A 21,050-nucleotide genomic window follows, 5' to 3' on the forward strand; every position below is an offset into this window, starting at 1 on the left:
TGTTTTAGAAAATTCTCAAGGTCAGGTTCGTAGGAGAGTAGTCTGACACAGAACAAACGACCAAGAGGCGAGTCTGCTAGAATATGGGTATTTTATTCCCCGCAGCGTCGCCACAGCCAGGTCTCATACTTACAACGGGTCTGGCTTATACTCACTCTACATGTTACCGGAACTGGGAGCCGTCAGTTCTCGTAGAGCGGTTGCCAACAACCCACGCTCGGCGGTTGAACGTAACCCCGGAGCAGACTCCCGGGTCTGGCTTATACTCACTCTACATGTTACCGGAACTGGGAGCCGTCAGTTCTCGTAGAGCGGTTGCCAACAACCCACGCTCGGCGGTTGAACGTAACCCCGGAGCAGACTCCCGGGTCTGGCTTATACTCACTCTACATGTTACCGGAACTGGGAGCCGTCAGTTCTCGTAGGGCGGTTGCCAACAACCCACGCTCGGCGGTTAAACGTAACCCCGGAGCAGACTCACCGAACTGGAGACTTTTCCAGCTGATATACTCTTTTCCAGATATAAACATTCATGTGAACAGCAGAGCAAGGCTAAAAAACACATTCCATTCTGGTTACATACAGATAAGAAGATTCACACGGGACTAAGCAACACCTCCATTCCGGTTAGATTCACACATGTATTGGGACATAATTTTTAACCGTTTCACCACATTCCACTGCTTGGAATTTTACACCACACCCTCCTCCCTACCTTTTATCTTAGCCTGCTGGACAAACTTTCCTCATTCCTGAAGAAGGGCTTATGCCCGAAACGTCGATTCTCCTGTTCCCTGGATGCTGCCTGACCTGCTGCGCTTTTCCAGCAACACATCTCCGGCTCTGATCTCCAGCATCTGCAGACCTCACTTTCTCCTCATAGGAATAGGAAAGGCTCAGAAGGATATGAGCCAAGTGCTGACAAATGAGACTAGATTAATTTAGGATATCTGGTCGGCATGGACGTGTTCTATACATTCTCCATGACTTTATGATTCTATAATTCAGTCAATCCCCACCAACTCATCTATACCCATTGAGTCAGTGAATCACCAAACACTGACTGAATCAACAGCAGCAAGCACCAAAAGGGAAAGACATAAATGGCACGAGAGAGCAATCAACTGTGCTGCCCAGCCCCAGTCTGAATCAGCACAAGCAGCAAGAATGAGAAGTGAGATGAAGAGCAAAGATGTGCAGGTCAGGTGAATTGGCTATGCTAAATTGCCCGTAGTGTTAGGTAAGGGGTACACGTAGGGGTATGGGTGGGTTGCGCTTCGGCGGGGCGGTGTGGACTTGTTGGGCCGAAGGGCCTGTTTCCACACTGTAAGTAATCTAATCTAATCTAATCTACAGTAGTGTAACGGTCTGGTGGTCACACAATCAAGATGGAGTAATCTGGGCCTGCAGTATGGTATTGCCAGCAGCATAATACACAGACATAACCTAAACCGCTGACATCAGTGGACCCATCTGTACACGTGGGGATTCCAGCATCCATCATCTTGGCTAATTTGATGTTAACTGTAATTACTCCTTATTTTAACAATGAGCTCCCTCCTTGTGACCATCAACAGGTCAACTCTGGCTCAGTTGATAGCACATCTGTCTCCAAATCTTAAGGCTTTTGGTTCATGACCCATTTCAGGGCTTGAACACAAAAATCTACTCTGACATTGTGCTGTCGTTTGGATGAGTTATCAAACTGTAATCCCATCTGTCTATTTGTCTGGTTGTACTATTTTAAAGAGGTTTAGAGGAGTTACCCTGTGTCACAGTAAATACTTTTCCTCAACCAAAATCACATAAAGTATCGATTTTCTAGCACAGCCCAGTCAGTGTAAAGTTTGCTGAGCATAGATTGCATGCTTTGTTTCCAAATTACAGCAGTGGCGACACTTAAAAAGTCATTAATGGGCCTGAAGGTACTTTGAGATTGAGAGTGTGGTGCTGGAAAAGCACAGCAGGTCAGGCAGCATCCAAGGAGCAGGAGAATCGACGTTTCGGGCATTCCTGATGAAGGGCTTATGTCCAAAATGTCGATTCTCCTACTTCTTGGATGCTGCCTGACCTGCTGTGCTTTTCCAGCACCACACTCTCGACTCTGATCTCCAGCATTTGCAGTCCACACTTTCTCCTAGATACTTTGAGATGTCAGGAGGTGTAGGAATGTGCTATATAAATGCAAGGCTTAAATTTTTTTTTTATTTCTGCTACAGAATAGGATGAGGGTAACAATAGCTTGGGAACAGGATTACCTCCAAATTACTACCCCGCGGCAGTAATTGGAACACATATCTGCATTCTGTCATCAAGATATGAATATCCTGAAAGTCTCTCCATAACCTCAGGAGCATCAAGATCCCCAAGGATTTCAATGTGTCAATTAGAAAGCTCATGATTACCTTCTATGGACAATTACACATAGACAGCAAATGTCAGCCTTTCCTCTGTAACTCACTGTCATTGCATAAACAACAAAAAAAATCTACTGTAATTCTGTTCAGGGCTATTGGATATGAGCAAACACATTAAAGGGAGAGGTTAATACAGATTGGGTTATTGGCAGTTCCCCGCTCCCACCATGGGAATTGGTGACAGTGGTCATTCAACCATATGTAGTGTACGTCATTTTATTTTCCTCATTAAAACATAAATATTAGTTTTATGTGCTCTTAATTGTTATTGTATCTGTTGAGCTTTGATTAGACAGGCAACTGGGGTTTTTAACGAAACAAATTAGTTTCTAGATTTGAATGACCTGAAGCTTTTCACAAAGAGAATATTTCTCCTGAATCCAATTGGGGAATTTGCTGTGTTCCATGTGGGTACAGTATCGGCCCCGTTATTTAAGGAAGGAGAAAACATAAATTCGAGCAGTTCAAAGAAGCTTTATTTGACAAATGCCTGGATTGCCTTCCAGAGGAAAGGGTGAACAGACTCGGCTTATATCCATCGAAATTGTGAAGAGTAAGATGTGACGTGATTGGAGCACAAACCGTTAGATATTCATTTCTGCACCACAATTCCCCTGCTTCTGGAACGTTCTGAAAGTGTCTATTTAAAATGGAGACTTTGGAGGAATCTGCTGCAGTTAAAAGTTACCTGTGAACTGTTAACTGCTGCTGGACCTGATAAAATTGCTGGCATGATTCTGCTCTGAGAGTGTTGGATTGGACAATGCAAAGAGAGGTTTAGTACACATTAAATCCAAGCTGCACTTCTGCTGAGAATGTTCCATGGACTAGGTCAAAGTGAGCTTTCTTTTATATCTAACATGTGGCACCTGCTGTGGATATATTGTTGTGGCTGTGAGGATAGAGTTTTACTCTGTACTCTAGCCCAGTTTTATAGTTATCCCTGTTTACTGAGACAGAGATTTACATCAAAACCTTAACACACATGCTGTGGCAGTGTTTGAAAGGAGAGTGTACTGAAGCTTTATTTTGTCTCTAACCTGTGATCCAACTTCCCAGTCAGTTTTTGGTAGGTCAGAGAGTAGAGGAAACATTTCCCCTGCTGCATTCAACCTGGGTTTACTTGACAGGACAGAGAAAATTTTGCTCTGTATCAAACCATGCCTTACCTATCCTGGGAATTGTTGAATGGAGTAAAGATGTTGTTTTACTCTCTCTGTCAAACCCATGTAGTACCCAGTCAGGGAACTTTACTACATACTTAAACCATAGAACTTAGAACAGTACAGCACAGAACAGGCCCTTCAGCCCACGATGTTGTGCCGACCATTGATCCTCATGTATGCACGTTCAAATTTCTGTGACCATATGCATGTCCAGCAGTCTCTTAAATGTCCCCAATAACCTTGCTTCCACAACTGCTGCTGGCAACGCATTCCATGCTATCACAACTCTCTGTGTAAAGAACCCGCCTCTGACATCCCCTCTATACTTTCCTCCAACCAGCTTAAAACTATGACCCCTCGTGTTAGCCATTTCTGCCCTGGGAAATAGTCTATGGCTATCAACTCTATCTATGCCTCTCATGTTGTACATGAACTGAAGAAATTGATGAGATGCTGTGGAGAGAAATTTATTCTTTATCTAACCTGTGATGCTGCTGTTTTGTCAGTGTTCAGTGTAATGAGAATTTTACTTTGTAAATAATCCAAGCTTTACCCAAGGCTGGCTGGTAAAGTGTTGTGTTGCTATAGTCTGACCAGACTATAGGGACTGCTCTCTCATTAGAACCTGAGGGCCATCAGACCTCAAGTGAGGGAAGAGGTTGAGAAGAAGAGTCCTTCATGGTAACCTCAAACTGGTGATGGGAATTGAACCCACGCTGTTGGCATCACACTGTTCTGCAAACCAACAATCCAGCCAACTGAGCTAAACCAATTCCCATGGTAAAATGTAGAGAGGGCTTTACTCTGTATCAAATCTCTATTGTACCTGCCCTGGGATGTCTAATTGGACATAAAGTCATACAGTCATAGATATCTACAGCATGAAAACAGGCCTTTCAACCCAACTTGCCCATGCCAGTAGTCTTTACAATTTAAATTAGTCCCATTTGTCTGCGTTTGGTCCATACCCCTCCATATCTATCCCATCCATGTATTTGCCTAAATGTTTTTTAAATGACAAAATTGTATTCACTTTCATCGCTACCTCTGGCAGCCTGTTCCAGACACTCACAACCCATGAGAAAGATTGCCCTTCTGAACCCTTTTGTATCTCTCCCCTCTCAGCTTAAACCTGTGCCCTCTAGTATACGGAGCTTCACTTTGTACCTTGTGCATGCTGTACCTGTGATATCAGACAAGGTTGCCAGGTCTTTGCTGTTTATCTAACCAGCACTGTACTTGCTCAGAGCGTGTCAAGTTTCCAGCTTTGTAAATCATACAGCAATCCTTTAAAATTCATGTTTTTAAACAATTATTTCTCACTTCAGCCCATAATCTTTTAAAAATCTAATGATAAAAGGACATGGTCTTTACACGTACTGGTGCTGCTAAGTGCCTTGGTGTGTTACAAGGCTAGTTACTGGGAGCAAGAGCTACTCACTGTGACCGTGGCCTGTGACATCATTGCACATACCCCCCCCCCTCCCCCCCGGCGCCAATGCTTCAAACAGCACCTTGGTGGAGCTTGTAGAGGGGAGAGAATGTTGGCAGGGTGTTGAGGGGGCCTCGTATCTAATATAGTCAGGACAGAATGTGCCGCGTCATTCTGATGTTTTGTCCTCTTCATGATTGGAGCAGGCAACGAGATGATGCGAGAGATGCTGAGGAACTAGGCGAATGGGTCCAGTGTGCCAAGGAGGAGGATGAGAACATGAGAGTGGAGGAAGCTCTCCTTGTTCCTGACAGAGCTCAGCTGTGTAATGCATGGCCAGCCAGACAGGGCCTGATTGACACCCGTGTCCAGTGGCTAGAAGCTAACTGTCACAGACAATCAGGAAATGGAAAATTGTCCTTGGTCATCATTCCAGCGTTCAGTTTGCATTGCCAGCTGAACTGCATCTTCCAATGGTTTTGTTTGTGTTCATTTTTACTGGCTATCAGTACAAGCTCTTGTTTGGAATTGCCTGATTTTTTGCCCATATTTGGTGTTCCTTTAATGGACATTGACAATCTGTGGGCCTCTAGTAGTGATGTCAGAGGGGTCAGAGTAACGATGACTTATACAGAGGCTGTTTAGACAGGATGAAGCTAAGGATGGGTAAGGTGTGTGGCTGGATGGTTAAATAGTGACCTGGGCGAGAGAATGAGGATCTCCCTGTGAGGGAGGGCCAGCCGTGAGCACCTTGACTTTGTGATGCTGTGCCATTGCGTTGCTAGTGATGGGCAATGAAAGATTGCCTGCACTTGTCTGGGTGGATGTTGGCCTTTCCAAGATGGCACAGGTGCATGTATATCTGCCTTTCAGCGGATATCCTATGAGTGATGTTCAGGAAAAGGCGAGTAATACGGTGGGGCTGGAATTGGACAAGTAGTGCCATAGGGTCAGCATAGGCAGTTCATGAGAGTTTGCAAGATATGGTGAGAGATCTCACAGAGAAATACCCTTTGGGAAATTCAACAAAACCAACACTTAACCAAAGATTGACCCCTTTATTGTCCCTTTTTTACATGACACACTAATCCCTTCTTCCACATTATTTGCCTCTGTGTTTCTTCCAGCTGTCTTCTGTGTTCTGTTTGATTCTGAACTGTATTATCTACTAAACATGACATCTACCATAAACCTCTGCAATCTAACATAATGAGAAGCATGCATTTCAGTAGTTCTGCACTAGCAATACATTTTCTGATCTTGCATCGCTATCCTACAGTGATCAGTATTCTAACTGGTGTTCTGTCACATTTGAGGGATGGATTGCAATGCTTCCACTAGAGGTCCTCAGTGTGCTGCATGATACCACCTTCCAGCAATGGAAGCTGGTAGTTTCCAATCTGTGTCCCCACTTGTAGGGTTGTAGGAATGTGCATGTGCATTCTGATAACACTCCCAGCATCACCCACTGGTTCCGGAAGGTGCTGCCGTGCATAGAGGTCTATGCAACTGGGAAAAGAAATTCTAGAGAATGCTGATCTCAGCCCTGCCTTTACAAGACGTCCAGAGGTAGATTACTGCTTTTCAAATCTTCTTCCTTCCAAGTCTGGCCTCATTAAACATGCAATTTGAACTGTAATTTTCCTAGGTTTATTTGAGTTGCATTTAGTTCAGGATTGTTTATCAGTTTTGCTATCATATAGTTCCATTCAATTACATTTAAAATAATTCCAAATCCGCTTTCATACCTAAAACTATATATTTTAAAATGGATGAATTATCATAGAATCCCGACAGCGCAGTAAGAGGTCATTTGGTCCATCAAGTGTGTACTGACCCTCTGATGAGCATCCTGCCCACATCCATTCCCCCCGTCCTACCCCTGCAACCCTGCATGTGCCATGGCTGATTTACCTAGCCTGCACATTCCTGCACATGACAGGGTAATTTTCCATGACCAATCCACCTAACCTGAGTATCTTTGGACTGTAGGAGGAAACTGGAGCACCCAGAGGAAACCCATGCAGACACGGGAAGAATGTGCAAACTCCACACAGCCAATTGCCTGAGGCTGGAATCAAACCTAGGTCACTGGTGCTGTGAGGCAGCAGTGCTAACCACTGAGCCACCGTGTCGCCCTAATGAGCTATGTAGTAGCTTTTTAGAACACACTTAATGTGAGCTATATATTTTTAAAGTCAACCTGCACCTCTTAAAGTGAAGGTGCATCCTGGCTTCAGCAGATATATTGAAAGTGTTTCTGAAAATGCTTTAACAATTAAGAAAGCGTTAGTAGGCCAAAGAGAGGAAAGATTCGCTGATTCAATAATAGAGGTTGTAGAAAGAAACAAAGAGGTGATGCTTCCACAGGAGTCAGTACGCTGTCGGTAGTACACTTTGAAGGGATTGGGAGCTAATTGAGGGAGAATACAAAGAGTCTGGTCGAAGAACTTGTTGCAGTGTTAGAAAAAAATATCATTGATCTCGTACAAGTGATCAAAGTCAATGAATGGATCTACAAAAGCCATTTCCTACCCAATGCAGCACCCATTGTACAATGCATTGTATCAGCAATCTCTATAAATCAGGACTTAAGTCAAAACATTCCCTTACACAGATACCTCTGCTGCAAAGCTTGCACAGGATTTCAACCAACTTTGGAGCAGCGACAGAAAGTCAACAGTTATTAAACTGAAAAGCCCTTGCTGATACCTTTAAATAGCACAAGTGGAAGTGTGGATGGTTTCTGTCTTTTATGCAAGTTTAAGAGAGAGCATTAACAGGACCTACAAAAGAGAGTGATAACAGAATGCGTGTAGTCAGAAATGGCAGGTTAACTAGCATTGGGTGCAGATTGAGGTGATGATCATAACACTCTGTATGTTTTGAATACACACTATTCCCTTTCCTGCATTGTCAGTCAGTGCAGGTTGCATTGGAGGTTGATCAGAAGTAGGCTAAACTTACAGCACCAGTAGCACTATGGAATGCTGTGTCCATATTTCCCTCGTGTTAATGACCTTTGTCCCACTGGCAGGACAGAACCACTGCAATTAATAGTGCATTAGTTTAACATTGGGAGGAAGTGGAAGTGGAGTTGACTGTGGACCACATGAAGTTTCATGGAATCAAGTCAAAAATAGGCAAGGAGACATTTTGCTGATTTCAACCTACTGTACTCCTCCATGTTCAAAACCATTTGTACTTGGGATAATAAAAACACAAAATATCCTCATAGTATGAATCTTCATCATGAATACCACAACTGACCAAGTAGGATGAACTTTAAGGACATAGCTTCAAACTGGCTTTTTGAATGAATAACAATATATATCTGATCGAGGTTTCATCATTCCACCTATTACAGATGCATCTGTCAAGGTCACTGTTGGTTGAAGTGACAAAGCACAGGCCTGACTTTACACAGCGAATAGTGTCCACCATGTTGCCCAGAGCGAACACTATGCTAAACACAAAAGATTTCAGGTATATCTAACAGCTCAGAACTCAGCATCCATGAACCTCGGACTCCGAATTGTACTTGACCATAATCTATCATCTCATAGCCTATCATAACCCTTACTACCATCAGGCTCCAGGAACTGGACCTGCTCAATCTGATCCAATGAGGAACATCAAAGAGCAAGTCAGGAACAGTCATGGCTTGCCTTAAGATGAAGTGCCGATCAAGTGAAGTTACACTCATGCCAACATATAAGCCAAACAGGAGTAACAGCATACTATAGATGGAACCAAGTGGTCCCACATGAAACAAGTGATGAAGTTCTGCCATATCCAATTATTAATAGTATTAGGTAATCAAATAGTGAACAGGAAGAAGATGCTTCACCAGTGTCATTGAAGCATTTGTGTGCAGATGTTTTGGCTGAGCATTTGCAACAATATTCGCTCAGAAATGCTGAGTACATTATCTATCTAACCCCCTCCTGAGATCCCCACCATCAGAGACCAGCAACTTTGATTCACTCGAAGACACATCAAGAAATGACAGGACACAATTAAGGGTATGAACCTCAACAACATACCAAGTATGACACTGCAGACTTGTGCTAGCCAAAATGTTTCATTCCAGGAGTTAATTGACAAAGTGGAAAATTGCTCAAGTATATTGTGGATAAAAAAGTAGAACAAATGCAGTTACCATCTCATCAGCCTACTCTCTATCGTTTGGCAAAGTGATGGAAAATTTGTTGGCCATGCCATCAAGTGGCACTTATTCAGCAAAACGTGTCCACTGATGCTCAGTTTGCATTTTGCCGGGATTTTCCATGCCCACATGATTATAGCTTTGGTTCAAACGTGGACAAAGGAATTGAATTTCAAAAGTGAAGATTAAAAAAGTTGTAGTTGTAAGTGTTAGCCCGAGAAAAATGCTGAAGGAATTCCTCCCTGCCTGGGCACCATCATCTTTGTAAATTCAGAAGTAGGCATGTTCACTGATGGTTTCTGGGGCGAAGGCCATTTAGAACTTTTCAGGTAAAAGGGTGGTTCAAGGCTGCATACAGCAAAATTGAGACAGCCTTCAGGGTTGGGATATTGAGTGGTCAGTAACATTTGGCCTACAAATGCAATGGAATGATCACCTCCAAACTGAAAGCACCCATTTCCCTATTTCATCTAACAGATTACAATGGCTGAATGATTTTCCACCAAAGTCCTGAGTGTCACTGTTGACTATCAACTAAATTAGATGCATTAAACAAAGTAACTTCTGCAGTGGATCAGAGAAGTTGTGGCAAATAACTCACCACCTGACTTCCTCAATCATTTTTTTTTCACCCATGTAGAAGACACAAGTCAGGACTGACTCTGCTGGCCTGGATCAGTGCAGCTCCAACAACATTCAAGGATCTCCACAGCTTCCAGGGGAAAATAGTCCACTTGACTGGCACCCCGACTACCATGAGAAGAGTAGACTGTGGTCAGCATGTGTACTGTCAACAAGCACTTGGTCGAAACCCAGGATGGGTGGGGTTTGGTGCTCATTAAATAACTTTGAGGCAGAGGTAGATAGATTCATAATGGGCAGGGGTGGAGCGGAAATCAAAGGTCATCAGGGATGGATGTAATTGTGGTATTCAAAACACAGACAGATTAGCCATAATCTTATTGAATGGCAAAACAAGCTTGAAAGGCTAAATAGTCTACCTCTGCTCCTATATTGTGTGATTGTAATTCCAAATCCGGTTCATCAGTCATTTCCATTTGCTTTAAGAATAACTTTTTGTTTAAAGTAACTGGATTATTTGGAGTTTATTAAACCTGGTGGATATTACTTGTACTCTGGATAGATATCCAAAGAGCTCAGTTGGCCGTTTTGGCAATTAAATCAATGCATTTACACCAATAGTGAGCCTGGTAGAACAGTGAAGCTTGATAATCAGTTCCCTCTTCCTGCCTCAGTTGAAACAATATCTGGGGCTCATCTTGGATCCTGGACGTGAACAACATGAATATGGATGTAGAATAATAGTAATGGATGAAGGATAACAGGATGGATAGTTGGTTTCTTGGATTGTAAAGTCAAGATGACATTGGCAGCACCTAAATCTTTCTTGCAGGTGGAATAAGAATCCTAGATGGTTATGACCATTCTCTGAGGGAGGTTCTACAAATTCATTTTAGTTGTGGGGTGTATATCCCAAATCAATAAAGCTCTGAGGCAGGAGAGATGAACTGGCTGTCCTTATTTATTCGCCTGTCCCCTCAGTAGGTCGGAACAAGATTAATTGAAAAGGGTCTCTTCCCTTATGAGTACCATTCTGCCTGACCAAGAGAATGTATGTATTAAAAGGAGCCAATTTAACAAGACTATCTTGAGTTAACAGAAAAGAAAGGTTATTAGTTGCTAGCCTTGTGAAGTAATACCATCAATCACATTCACACTGATTATGAATAAGAAGTATCAACAAATGATAAAAGTTATAAAAGAATATGCATATTCAGTCTGAGTCATTTGTGAAGAGTAGATTGAATATTGTGGCAGTTAGTGTGGTTATGGGGGGAAGGCAAGAGATTGGGTTCGAGAAAATGATCAGTCATGATCGAACGGTGAAGCAGCCTCGATGGGCAGAATGGCCTAACTCTGCTCCTTTGTTTTATGGTCTTATACCTGTTACTGGTAATGTTGCCTTTGGTTTAACAGTTGGTTTTGAGATTCTTGACTTTTCAGGTTAATTGAAATCCTTTCATCCTGGTTTCTTTCCACAGTGGATAGCTGGCAGCACTCAGAGTGAGAGAGAAAATGTTTCCATTCTTTACATGTTGTGCAGCGATGTTTAATAGCTGTTCTCAAACTGTGATATTCATGATACACACTGATCCATACCCTAGAGTGTCAGGCTACTCACACACAAAGACTCAGATTGAAATTTGCTATAATCCTTTTTTTTGTATATCTTTGGAAGGGTAAAACGCAAACATATCTGCAACAAATGGCTCCCTGTTGACAGTGCGTTCTGTAGTTAAATTCTCGTTATCTCTTCCTTTTCAGTTTTTCTGTTCTGACATTTCTCTGCCTCTGTACAGGTTTGAGATTCCATGTGTCCACACAGGATTCAGCCAGACAGTCAGTGAATTTACAAACCCAGTCACTTATGGCTGTGACAGTCCCCTTTTTATAAAAATAAAACACATTGAAATTAAAAGTTTGATATGCCAATAGATGATTTAGGGTTTTGACCCATGGCGATGGCACTAAATTAGAAGAATTGGCAAGGGTGTTAAATGTGGCATTGCCTGCAAAACCTTAGATAACTGGTATACTGGCAATGCGTCTGGGGTCAGTGGAAATACAAACGGCACCAGTTGCAATGGGGAGTGAGTCATTTGGGTTTTTTGTTAGAATTCAATTTCACATGAAGCAGCTTCAGATCAAAAAGACAATAGAATTTTTTAAGAAAATATGAGAGAAGAAAATGGGGAAAAAAAAGAGCAGTTATAAGGCTGGAGTAGATTTCAGGTGAAAGAAAGGCATTACTGGCCTAGAAGGCTAGAGTATTATTACAGAGTAGGCGAAAGTGAGGACTGCAGATCAGAGTCAAGATTAGAGTGGTGCTGGAAAAGCACAGCAGGAAAGGCAGCATTCGAGGAGCAGGAAAATCGACGTTTCGGGCAAAAGCTCTTCATCAGGATGAAGGGCTTTTGCCCGAAACACAGATTTTCCTGCTTCTTGAATGCTGCCTGACCTGCTGTGCTTTTCCAGCACCACTCTAATCTATTATTATAGAGGAGCCTCAGATACATTAAAGATTTCTGATGAGGAAAGCTATACCTTCACCGAAGGTCCAGTAAGGAGATGTTTAAATTGGTGTATGCTCTACTAATATTTGATGAAAGTGGTGTGTGGAGGCATTCCTAATGTTGTTTGAAAAGCTAGCAAAACAAATGAAGTGACCCAGAGGAAACCTGAGCACTTCTCATGCAAAGCAGTTTGACAATGGAATTCATAAGATTTGTGCATCATTTTATTAGAGGGGGCTTCCATAGATTATGATGCATTAATAGAGGTCATTTTAGATGTGTATTAGTTACTGCCTGAGGCATACAGGCAAAAGTAAGTTTCAGAACATAAGGAAACTGCCTGGGGCAGACTTACATTGAATTTGAAAGGTTAAGGAAAGTAATTTTGACATTTGGATATGGGCATTAGGAGCAAATGCTATGTATGAAGCTCTCAGAAATATTATTCTGCTAAAAGAATTTTTAAAAGTCACTTACTCCCATAATTAGAATTCATTTTGAAGGCCAGATGGTAGCGACAGCAGGACGTGTGGTGAAGATAACTGATAATTATATGTTAATCTATAAAATTAAACTTTTTTTCTGCAAACCCCATAAAGCTAAGAAAGATGGATGGTGAGAGACTGAAAGGAAGGCAAGCAGCAAAGGCAATGAGATGACAGCTGGGAATGTCCAAAGATGTCCTCCTCAAACTGAAAGGAAGGCGCTGGGACACCCTTGTTCAGAATGCTGGAAGCTGCATGGGAAACCCTGGGGACTTACTGGGGTTTTGTAAGAATGTTTCCAAAAAAGGAGCCCAGCATAAGAATGCACCATATTAAACTCTCACTTGAACTACATACATGAGACCAAAGATAAACATTGATGTGAGTGCTGGTGAAATGAATATAGATGAGCGATGTAAAGGGATTTTGTTAAGAAGAAACGTAATCTCTTCTTCAAATGATACAGCTAAATCCAAAATTACATCAAGAGATACAAGAACTACTCAAACAGAATTATGTAGTTTTGCCTCCAGAGAGCTCATTGAAAGTTAATGATTGAATTAATCAAATTAGTGATAAAACAAGCAGATATTTAGTGGGCCAAATGGCTTAATTCTGCTCCTATATCAGATGGACTATTAGTGTCATTGAAAGTTTCTTTAAAGATGAGGATAATTCAAAAGAAGTGTTTTGTAATTCTTTAACTGAGGTGCAGAAAGCATATCTGCAATTAGACAAATTCATACAATCTACCCACACTGAAAATAGCACTGAGAGAGTTCTAAAATGTGACTCTGATGAGGGAATGGAGAAATCCTTGTAAACCTGGAGGCAATTTTTTTTTGTTTGGTAGTGGTACTGCAGTAATATTTTTAAGAGATAGAGTAGGTAGCTTATGAAATTCCTCAGACAGGACACGTTGGAATACGGAAAACTCAAGCTTTGAGAAATAAATACTTTACTGAGCAGATTGGGAAAACCTCAAAATGCAATCACACCAGCATCTTGGATATCCTAGCATTTTTTGAGGAACTGTTCAATAGAGAGCTCGCAGATGGTGTAGGATATTAATAGAAAATGGGACACTACTTTATGCTTATTACCATGGATATGACAACATGTTTCCCAAAGTCCATTCCTTTGAGGATCATCTCAGCTAAAGTACTGATGGAAAATTAATTCAAGTTTCTACTCACTGTGGACTGCCAGTAAAACTACAGTTGGACCAACTTAGAAACGTAGAAAGTAGATGCAGGGATAGGCCGTTCGGCCCTTTGAGCCAGCACCATCATTCAATATGATTGTGGCTGATCATGCATGTTCAATTTCCTATTCCCACTTTCTCTCTGTACTCCTTGATCTCTTTAGGTGCAAGGGTCACTTCCCGCTCCCTCTTGAATGTATCTAATGAATTGGCCCCAGCAGTTTCCTGTGGGAGAGAATTCCATAGATTCACAACTCTAAGTGAAGAAATTCTCCCTCACCTTGATCCTGAATGGCTTACCCCTTATTCTTAGACCGTGACCCCTATTTCTGGACTTCCCCATCATCAGAAACATTCTTTCTGCATCAGGATTTTATATGTTTCTATGAGATTCCCCCCCTCTTGTTCTAAATTCCAGTGAGTACAAGCCCAGTCGATCCAGTCTTTAAGTATAAAATCTTTCAGCACACAATATGAAACATGATATAAACAGGTGAAGTCTACAACATATCATCTGCAAACACAGAAGCTTTAAAGAGGTACCACGAAACTCTTGAGACAACAATTAAAGCATATTTTCATGAAAATCCCTATGATTGGAACAAATGTTTTGATTTTCAGATACTTACTATCTAAACCTTGCTAAATGAATCAACCAGGTTTAATCCAAGGTCATTGAATCAGAAGGCTATTAAAATTTATCAAGGAAATATTTTCAGGAAGGAAAATTTCAGGACATAAAGTAATTTTGTCAAGCAGATAAACAACTCTTTATTCTTCAAACGATGCAGCTAGACCCAGAACGATCTGTCAGATTATGTGACAGTGTTTCTGGAGAGACTCACAAGAGCCTGCAAAGCAGCACAGAAGCATTTAAAACTTTCAGGCAAAGGTGAAAGAGTGTGCAGCTAAGTATGTTGAAATCAGAAGATTTCAAACAGGAGGTGAAGTGTTAGTGTTGTTACCTTTACAGGGGGAACAGCTGAAAGCAAGATTCAGTGGGCTGGACAAGGCAATTAAGCAGATCAGCCAAGCGAATTGGCCAATGGACACCCCAGATCACACAGAGAAAACTTGGTTCGGTCATAGCAACATCTCAAAATGATATAATTGTGGAGAGGAAAACAACAACATTAAATAGGTCCATGATAGGGTAAAATATAGGTGAGTTGGGAGAGGACATTAAATGGGTGAGTACAGTGCATGATGGGGTACAATGTACATGGGCTAATGGAATAGATTGAAGGTTGTTAAAGTCCCCACTTCATAGAATATGTATGAGGTATTGATAGCTGGACTGAATGGTCAAGTGCATTGTATCAGTATAGTAGCAGCAATATTATCTTCAGCAGCAATAAGTATTGCCACTATCATGCCAAATTGTAAATTAGAAAGTGACAAGGATTAATTTAGGCCAGGTAGGAATGGAATGAAGGTAATACACAGAGGATGATGGTTAGAGTGGAAACAGGTTTACCTCAAGCACTGCCTGAGGTTCATGCCCCTGGAGAGTTTTTGCTTTGTCCATATAATTCTGTTGCAATATGTACATATGTGGATATAAAATAGGATAGGTTCAGGCCTGAGTCTGATCCCACCTTGATCAAATAACTTGCAATGTTTACTATTGTAATCCTAAAAAGAAAATATAATGGTAATTTAGCAAGTAAGTGGTGAGATTGTCCCTCATTACTCTCATGTATATTTGATGTTGGTGAAAGAGGGTGGGGTCAGTTGTTTGGCATTGTGAGGGAGGTGCCATTTGCACATGTTTTGGAGACGTGGACACTAATATTCCTGTAAATTTCAGTGCCTTTCAGAGAGACCCCAAGCTACACCAATAGGCGACGAACAGGCGGAGGTGCCCTCTCATCCCCGCGCACTCTGCTGCGATCCACCAGTGACAACAACATCAACAACCTCCCAAGCCGGACGTCCCACTCACCCGTGCCATCCCTCAGGAGTCTGCCACCGCAGTTACTGGCGCACATGCAGGAGGGTGCCGAGGGAGGTCAGCAGAGTACTGCTAGCTCACGGAGCTCACACAGCCGATCGCCCTCGCTGCAGTGTGTCCAAGAGGAAAGTGATGCTAACACGCCTGTCCTCAGGAAGCAGACTAAAGCCAGGCTCAGGTAAGATGGCCCAGAACCTTCTGTCCTCAAAAGGCTCTGGGATTGGAGAAGAGAATTCGACTCTACTTTCTGCTTAGTTACCTGACTGCCCACATTTCTCTGCAGTTCTTTAACAGCATCCCATGTTTGGAGAATAGCTTTTCAACCGGGTTTATCAGTGAAGGTAATAATGATAGGTCAGGGAAGAAAACACAGTATTAAAAGGAAACGATAAATAGTTTACAGTTTGAATCTGAAAACTTTGATCAAGATTTTTTAAAAATGTGCATACTTGCCCAATAAACCATTGATGATCTTTACTTAATATCAGTGAATATAGCACAGCGTGTAGGTCTCATTCCTTCATCATATACCTCACCACGTAGTCCACATGTCATGGCACTGTCTTCTCGATACACCTGCAGAGGGGCTAAGGCTCATGCTGCTTGTCTTCAGGGCCACCAGCTGTCGTTGAATTTTCTGACAACCTGAGACAATGTGCAGTGGAGGAGCTTGTGGAACTTGGCACACATACCATGGCAGCTTGTAGCTGTAAGGTAGCTCAACTATCACAGGAAGTACTGAGACAGATTGTTTGAGGAGATTAAGCTGCTTGAGGCCCTCAGCTTTGCCTTTGCGGTGGTGTGGAATTCATGTATGGTTAGCAGGCCCGAATTGAAAGAGAATGGGAAGCTGAAAGGATTGGAAAACCCTTCTCCTTTTCTCCAGATCCCACTTCATGTGAAACCACTGCTTGTTTCTGGAGTAGGATTCAGAGCAGCTAGCTCTGTAGTTCTCCATGGAAGAGGCTGGGCATAATATTAAACTGTCAAGGATGTCCCAGTTAACCTTAAATCATAATCCCATTCCACATTCACTCAGTGTTTCCAGCAGGAAGCAACAAACATCAGCAGAAGGCTTGACTGAACCCATTTCTGGTTTTGTCAGTGTTACTAAATCTATGAGTAGCATTGATAAAAAAAAGTTTAAAAATATATCAGATGGCCATGAATTTCTGCTTTTCAACCTATAGACTGATCCAATCAACAGGTTACTATGTCTACAGTTCTGACTTTACTTCCTCTCAACTCTACTCTTTCCTTTACCACTGTATCTTTCTATTCTTTCTTTTCCTCTCAAGTTAATACCAGAACAATCAATCCTGTCATATATAAAGTTAGTGCTAAGACTATCAATCTGATGAAACAGTCATGGAACTGTCAATCATCCTGGGAGCAGATCAGGTTAGAAGCCCCCCTCAGTTTAAGGAGAGGTGATGGTCTAGTAGAATTATCATTGGACAATTGATCCAGAGACCTGGGTAATGTTCTAGGGACCTGGATTCAAATCCCATCACAGCAACAATCTAGAATTAAGTGTCTAATGATGACTATGAGTCGATTGTCAGGAAATCCCACCTAGTTTACTAATGTCCTTCAGGGAAGGAAACTACCACCCTTACCTGGTCTAGCCTACATGTGACTCCAGACCCACAGCAATGTGGTTGACTCTTAACTTCTCTCTGAGCAATTAGGGATGGGCATTGAATGCTGGCCCAGCTCACATCCCATGAATGATTGTTAAAAAAATTTCTATAGGATTTTGTCCTAGCTGGCTGAAAGGATTTTATACCCTCTAGCCCACCCCGAGATCCACCGACCATTTGGACTTTATAACAGCATGTGCCAACTCACCCAGTGTCTACTCTGGGCAGATCTTGGAAATTTTGTGGATTTGAATAAAATAAATGCCTAAAAATCTGATATAAATTTAATTATGCAGATTTGAATGTTTTAAAAAAAGCTCACATTCATGAAAGCCCATTTAGAACTTACAAAAACAAAAATCAAATATTTGATCTCTTTTAAATGCAAGCAAAGTTATTTCCACATCCAATGTCAAAGACAACTAGTGTTTAATAGGCTTATAAAAGTGTCAAACTGTGATTTTGGAACTCAGCCCCACTGCTGTGAGATAATAATAGTCTTTTTTTAATAATCAGCCAGAGATTCATAATCATCCAGAAAGGAAGAAAGGGATAGTCAACATGGTTTTGTGAAGGGGAGGTTATTATCAAATCTTATTGAGTTCTTTGAGAAGGTGACTAAACAGGTGAATGAGGGTAAAGCGGATTTCAGTAAAGTGTTTGATAAGGTTCCCCACGTTAGGCTAATGCAGAAATTACAGAGGCATGGGATTGAAGGTGATTTAGCAGTTTGGATCAGGAATTGGCTAGTTGTAAGAAGACAGAAAGTGGTGGTTGATGGGAAATGTTCATCCTGGAGTTCAGTTGCTAGTGGTATACCACAAGGATCTGTTTTGGGGCCACTGCTATTTGTAATCTTTATAAATGACCTGAATGAGGGCATAGAAGGATGGGTTAGTAAATTTGCGGATGTCCCTAAGGTTGGTGGAGTTTTGGACAGTGCCAAAGGATGGTACAGGTTACAGAGGGACATACATAAGCTGCAGAGCTGGGCTGAGGGGTGGCAAATGGAGTTTAATGTGGAAAAGTGTGAAGTGATTCACTTTGGAAAGAATAACAGGAACGCAGAGTACTGGGCAAATGGTAAGATTATTGGTAGTGTGGATGAGCAGAGAGATCTCAGTGTCCATGTACGTAGAAAGTTGACATCCGGGTTGATAGAGTTGTTCAGAAGGCATACGGTGTGTTAGCTTTTATTGGTAAAGGGATTGAGTTTCAAAGCCTTGAGGTCATGCTGAAGTTGTACAAATCTCTGGTGCGGCCATACTTGGAGCATCATGTACAGTTCTAGTCACCACATTATAGGAAGGATGTGGAAGCATTGGAAAGGGTGCAGAGAAGATTTACCAGGATTCTGCCTGGTAAGGAGAGAAGGTCTTACAAGGAAAGGCTGAGGGACCTGAGGCTGTTTTTGTTAGAAAAAAGAAGGCTGAGAGGTGACTTAATAGAGACATATAAGATGATCAGAGGATTAGATAGGATGGATAGTGAGAGCAAATTTCCTTGGATGGTGATGGTTAGCACAGGTGACATAATTTTAAATTGAGGGGTGATAGTTACAGGACAGAGATCAGAGGTAGTTTTTTTACTCAGAGAGCAGTAAGGGCGTAAAGTGCTCTGCCTGCAAAAGTAGTTGACTCACCTACTATAAGGGCATTTAAATGGCTATTGCATAAACATATGGATGAAAATAGAATAGTGTAGGTTAGATGAGCTTCAGATTGATTCCACAGATCAGCACAACATCGAGGGCCTAAGGGCCTGTACTGTTCTGTGAATTTCTATGTTCTATATTCATAAAAGCCTTATGACAATGTCAACAAGCTGGTGTTGTAAACTGCCAGAGAAGAGTTTATTAGAAGAAAATTGCTGTCATCTGCAGTTTCTTTTTATTTTGAATGGTTAAGGAATAAATATTTTCACGCCATGGCAATTAAAGACACCTTATCTCCCTTCAAGAATCTTTATGTTTTCTTCATAAATTTGTGACTTCCTCACTGTGGTTTAAGTTCCTTGCAGTTGCCAAGATAGGATATGTTTAAATTTAATGTTGAGTTCAAATAGTGTTGCTGAGTTCAGGTTTCCCTCATACACCACTTCTTTACCCTTATTAGCAAAAGTTTAATCTGTTGAAAGTGAAGGTCCTCCTCACCATTTTGGAAGATTAATGGAGTCTTCCCAGCTTCATAAAAATACAAGTCTTGGGACCATCAGTTCTGTTTTACACAGTCAGTGCTATGATAGTCATTCCTGTTATACACAGTTAGTGTTTAGTTAGTTAGCCCTATTATAGACACTTCCAATATTGGATCAGACTATCCTGTTATGAACAAAGTTCTTATACATAGTTATTGCTGGGGACAGTTGGTCCTATGAACAGACATATGAACATGTGAATTTGGACCAGGAGTAAGCCATTCACCACCTTAATGTTGCAACCTGTCCTTCATCTTCAGAGAAAGTGAGGACTGCAAATGCTGGAGAGTCAGAGTTGAAAAGTGTGGCGCTGGAAAAGCACAGGAGGTCAGGCAGCATCCTGCTCCTCAGATGCTGCCTGACCTCCTGTGCTTTTCCAGCGCCACACTTTTCGCTCTGTCCTTCATCTTAGTCAATTCTATAGATTGTAAACAGTTCAGGTTCCAGCACCAGTCCCTGTGGCACACTACTGATAACATCTTGCCAAACTGAAAAGGACCCAATGATGCCTGCTCTCTGCTTCATGTTAGCTGATCAATATTCGATCCAAATCTACATGTTACCCCTACACCAGATGCTTTTAGTTTCTGCAACAATCTTTAATGTAACACTTTATCATGTCCTGTTATATACAGACTTAGCAAACTTCTCAATACACCTCCTCCCTCACCTCCGTCATTGCCTCAATCATATCAGCATCCTGCAGAAACCATCCCTGTGTGATTCTCTCATTAGATCCACGCTCCCCACCAGCCCATCCTCCACTCCCGGCACTTACCCTCGCCACTGCAAGAGGTGTAACCCCTGCGCCCACACCTCCCCCTTCACCTCCATCCAAGGTTTTGAAGGATCCTTCCATATCCAGCAGAGATTTTCATGCACATCCAAACGCCTCATCTACTGTGTCCGTTGCTCTCAATGTGGTCTCTTCCACTTTGGGGAGACAGGATGCCAACTTGCGAACACTTTCAGGGAACATTTCTGGAATACACGCATCAACCAATCCCACTGCCCTGTGGCTGACCACTTCAACTCCCCCTCCCACTCCACCAAGGACAAGCAAGTCCTGGGCCTCCTCCACTGCCAAATCCAATCCACCCGACGCCTGGAAGAAGAACGTCTCATCTTCCACCTTGGAACCTTCCAACCACACGGCATCAACATCGATTTCCCTAGTTTCTTTATCTCCCCTCCACCTACCCCCACCCCACTAAGCACCGCCCTCTTGAACAGCCCTACCTGCCCATGTTCCTTCCCACCTATCTGCTCCACCCTCCACTCCGACCCATC

At 42.1% G+C, this 21,050-nt stretch overlaps 1 protein-coding gene across 2 annotated transcripts in view; it reads left to right on the forward strand.

Moving 5' to 3' along the window:
* The window catches only part of shank3a (SH3 and multiple ankyrin repeat domains 3a), a 1,030,755-nt gene that overhangs the window by 540,738 nt on the left and 468,967 nt on the right, over window positions 1-21,050 (forward strand). For both annotated transcript variants that reach the window (XM_043713933.1, XM_043713934.1), the window contains exon 12: window positions 15,778-16,099. In XM_043713933.1, the coding sequence (XP_043569868.1) occupies window positions 15,778-16,099 (322 nt within the window). The remainder of the gene's footprint in view (window positions 1-15,777; window positions 16,100-21,050) is intronic.

Source organism: Chiloscyllium plagiosum, chromosome 23, assembly GCF_004010195.1.
Source record: "Chiloscyllium plagiosum isolate BGI_BamShark_2017 chromosome 23, ASM401019v2, whole genome shotgun sequence".
NCBI classification, from domain to species: domain Eukaryota; kingdom Metazoa; phylum Chordata; class Chondrichthyes; order Orectolobiformes; family Hemiscylliidae; genus Chiloscyllium; species Chiloscyllium plagiosum.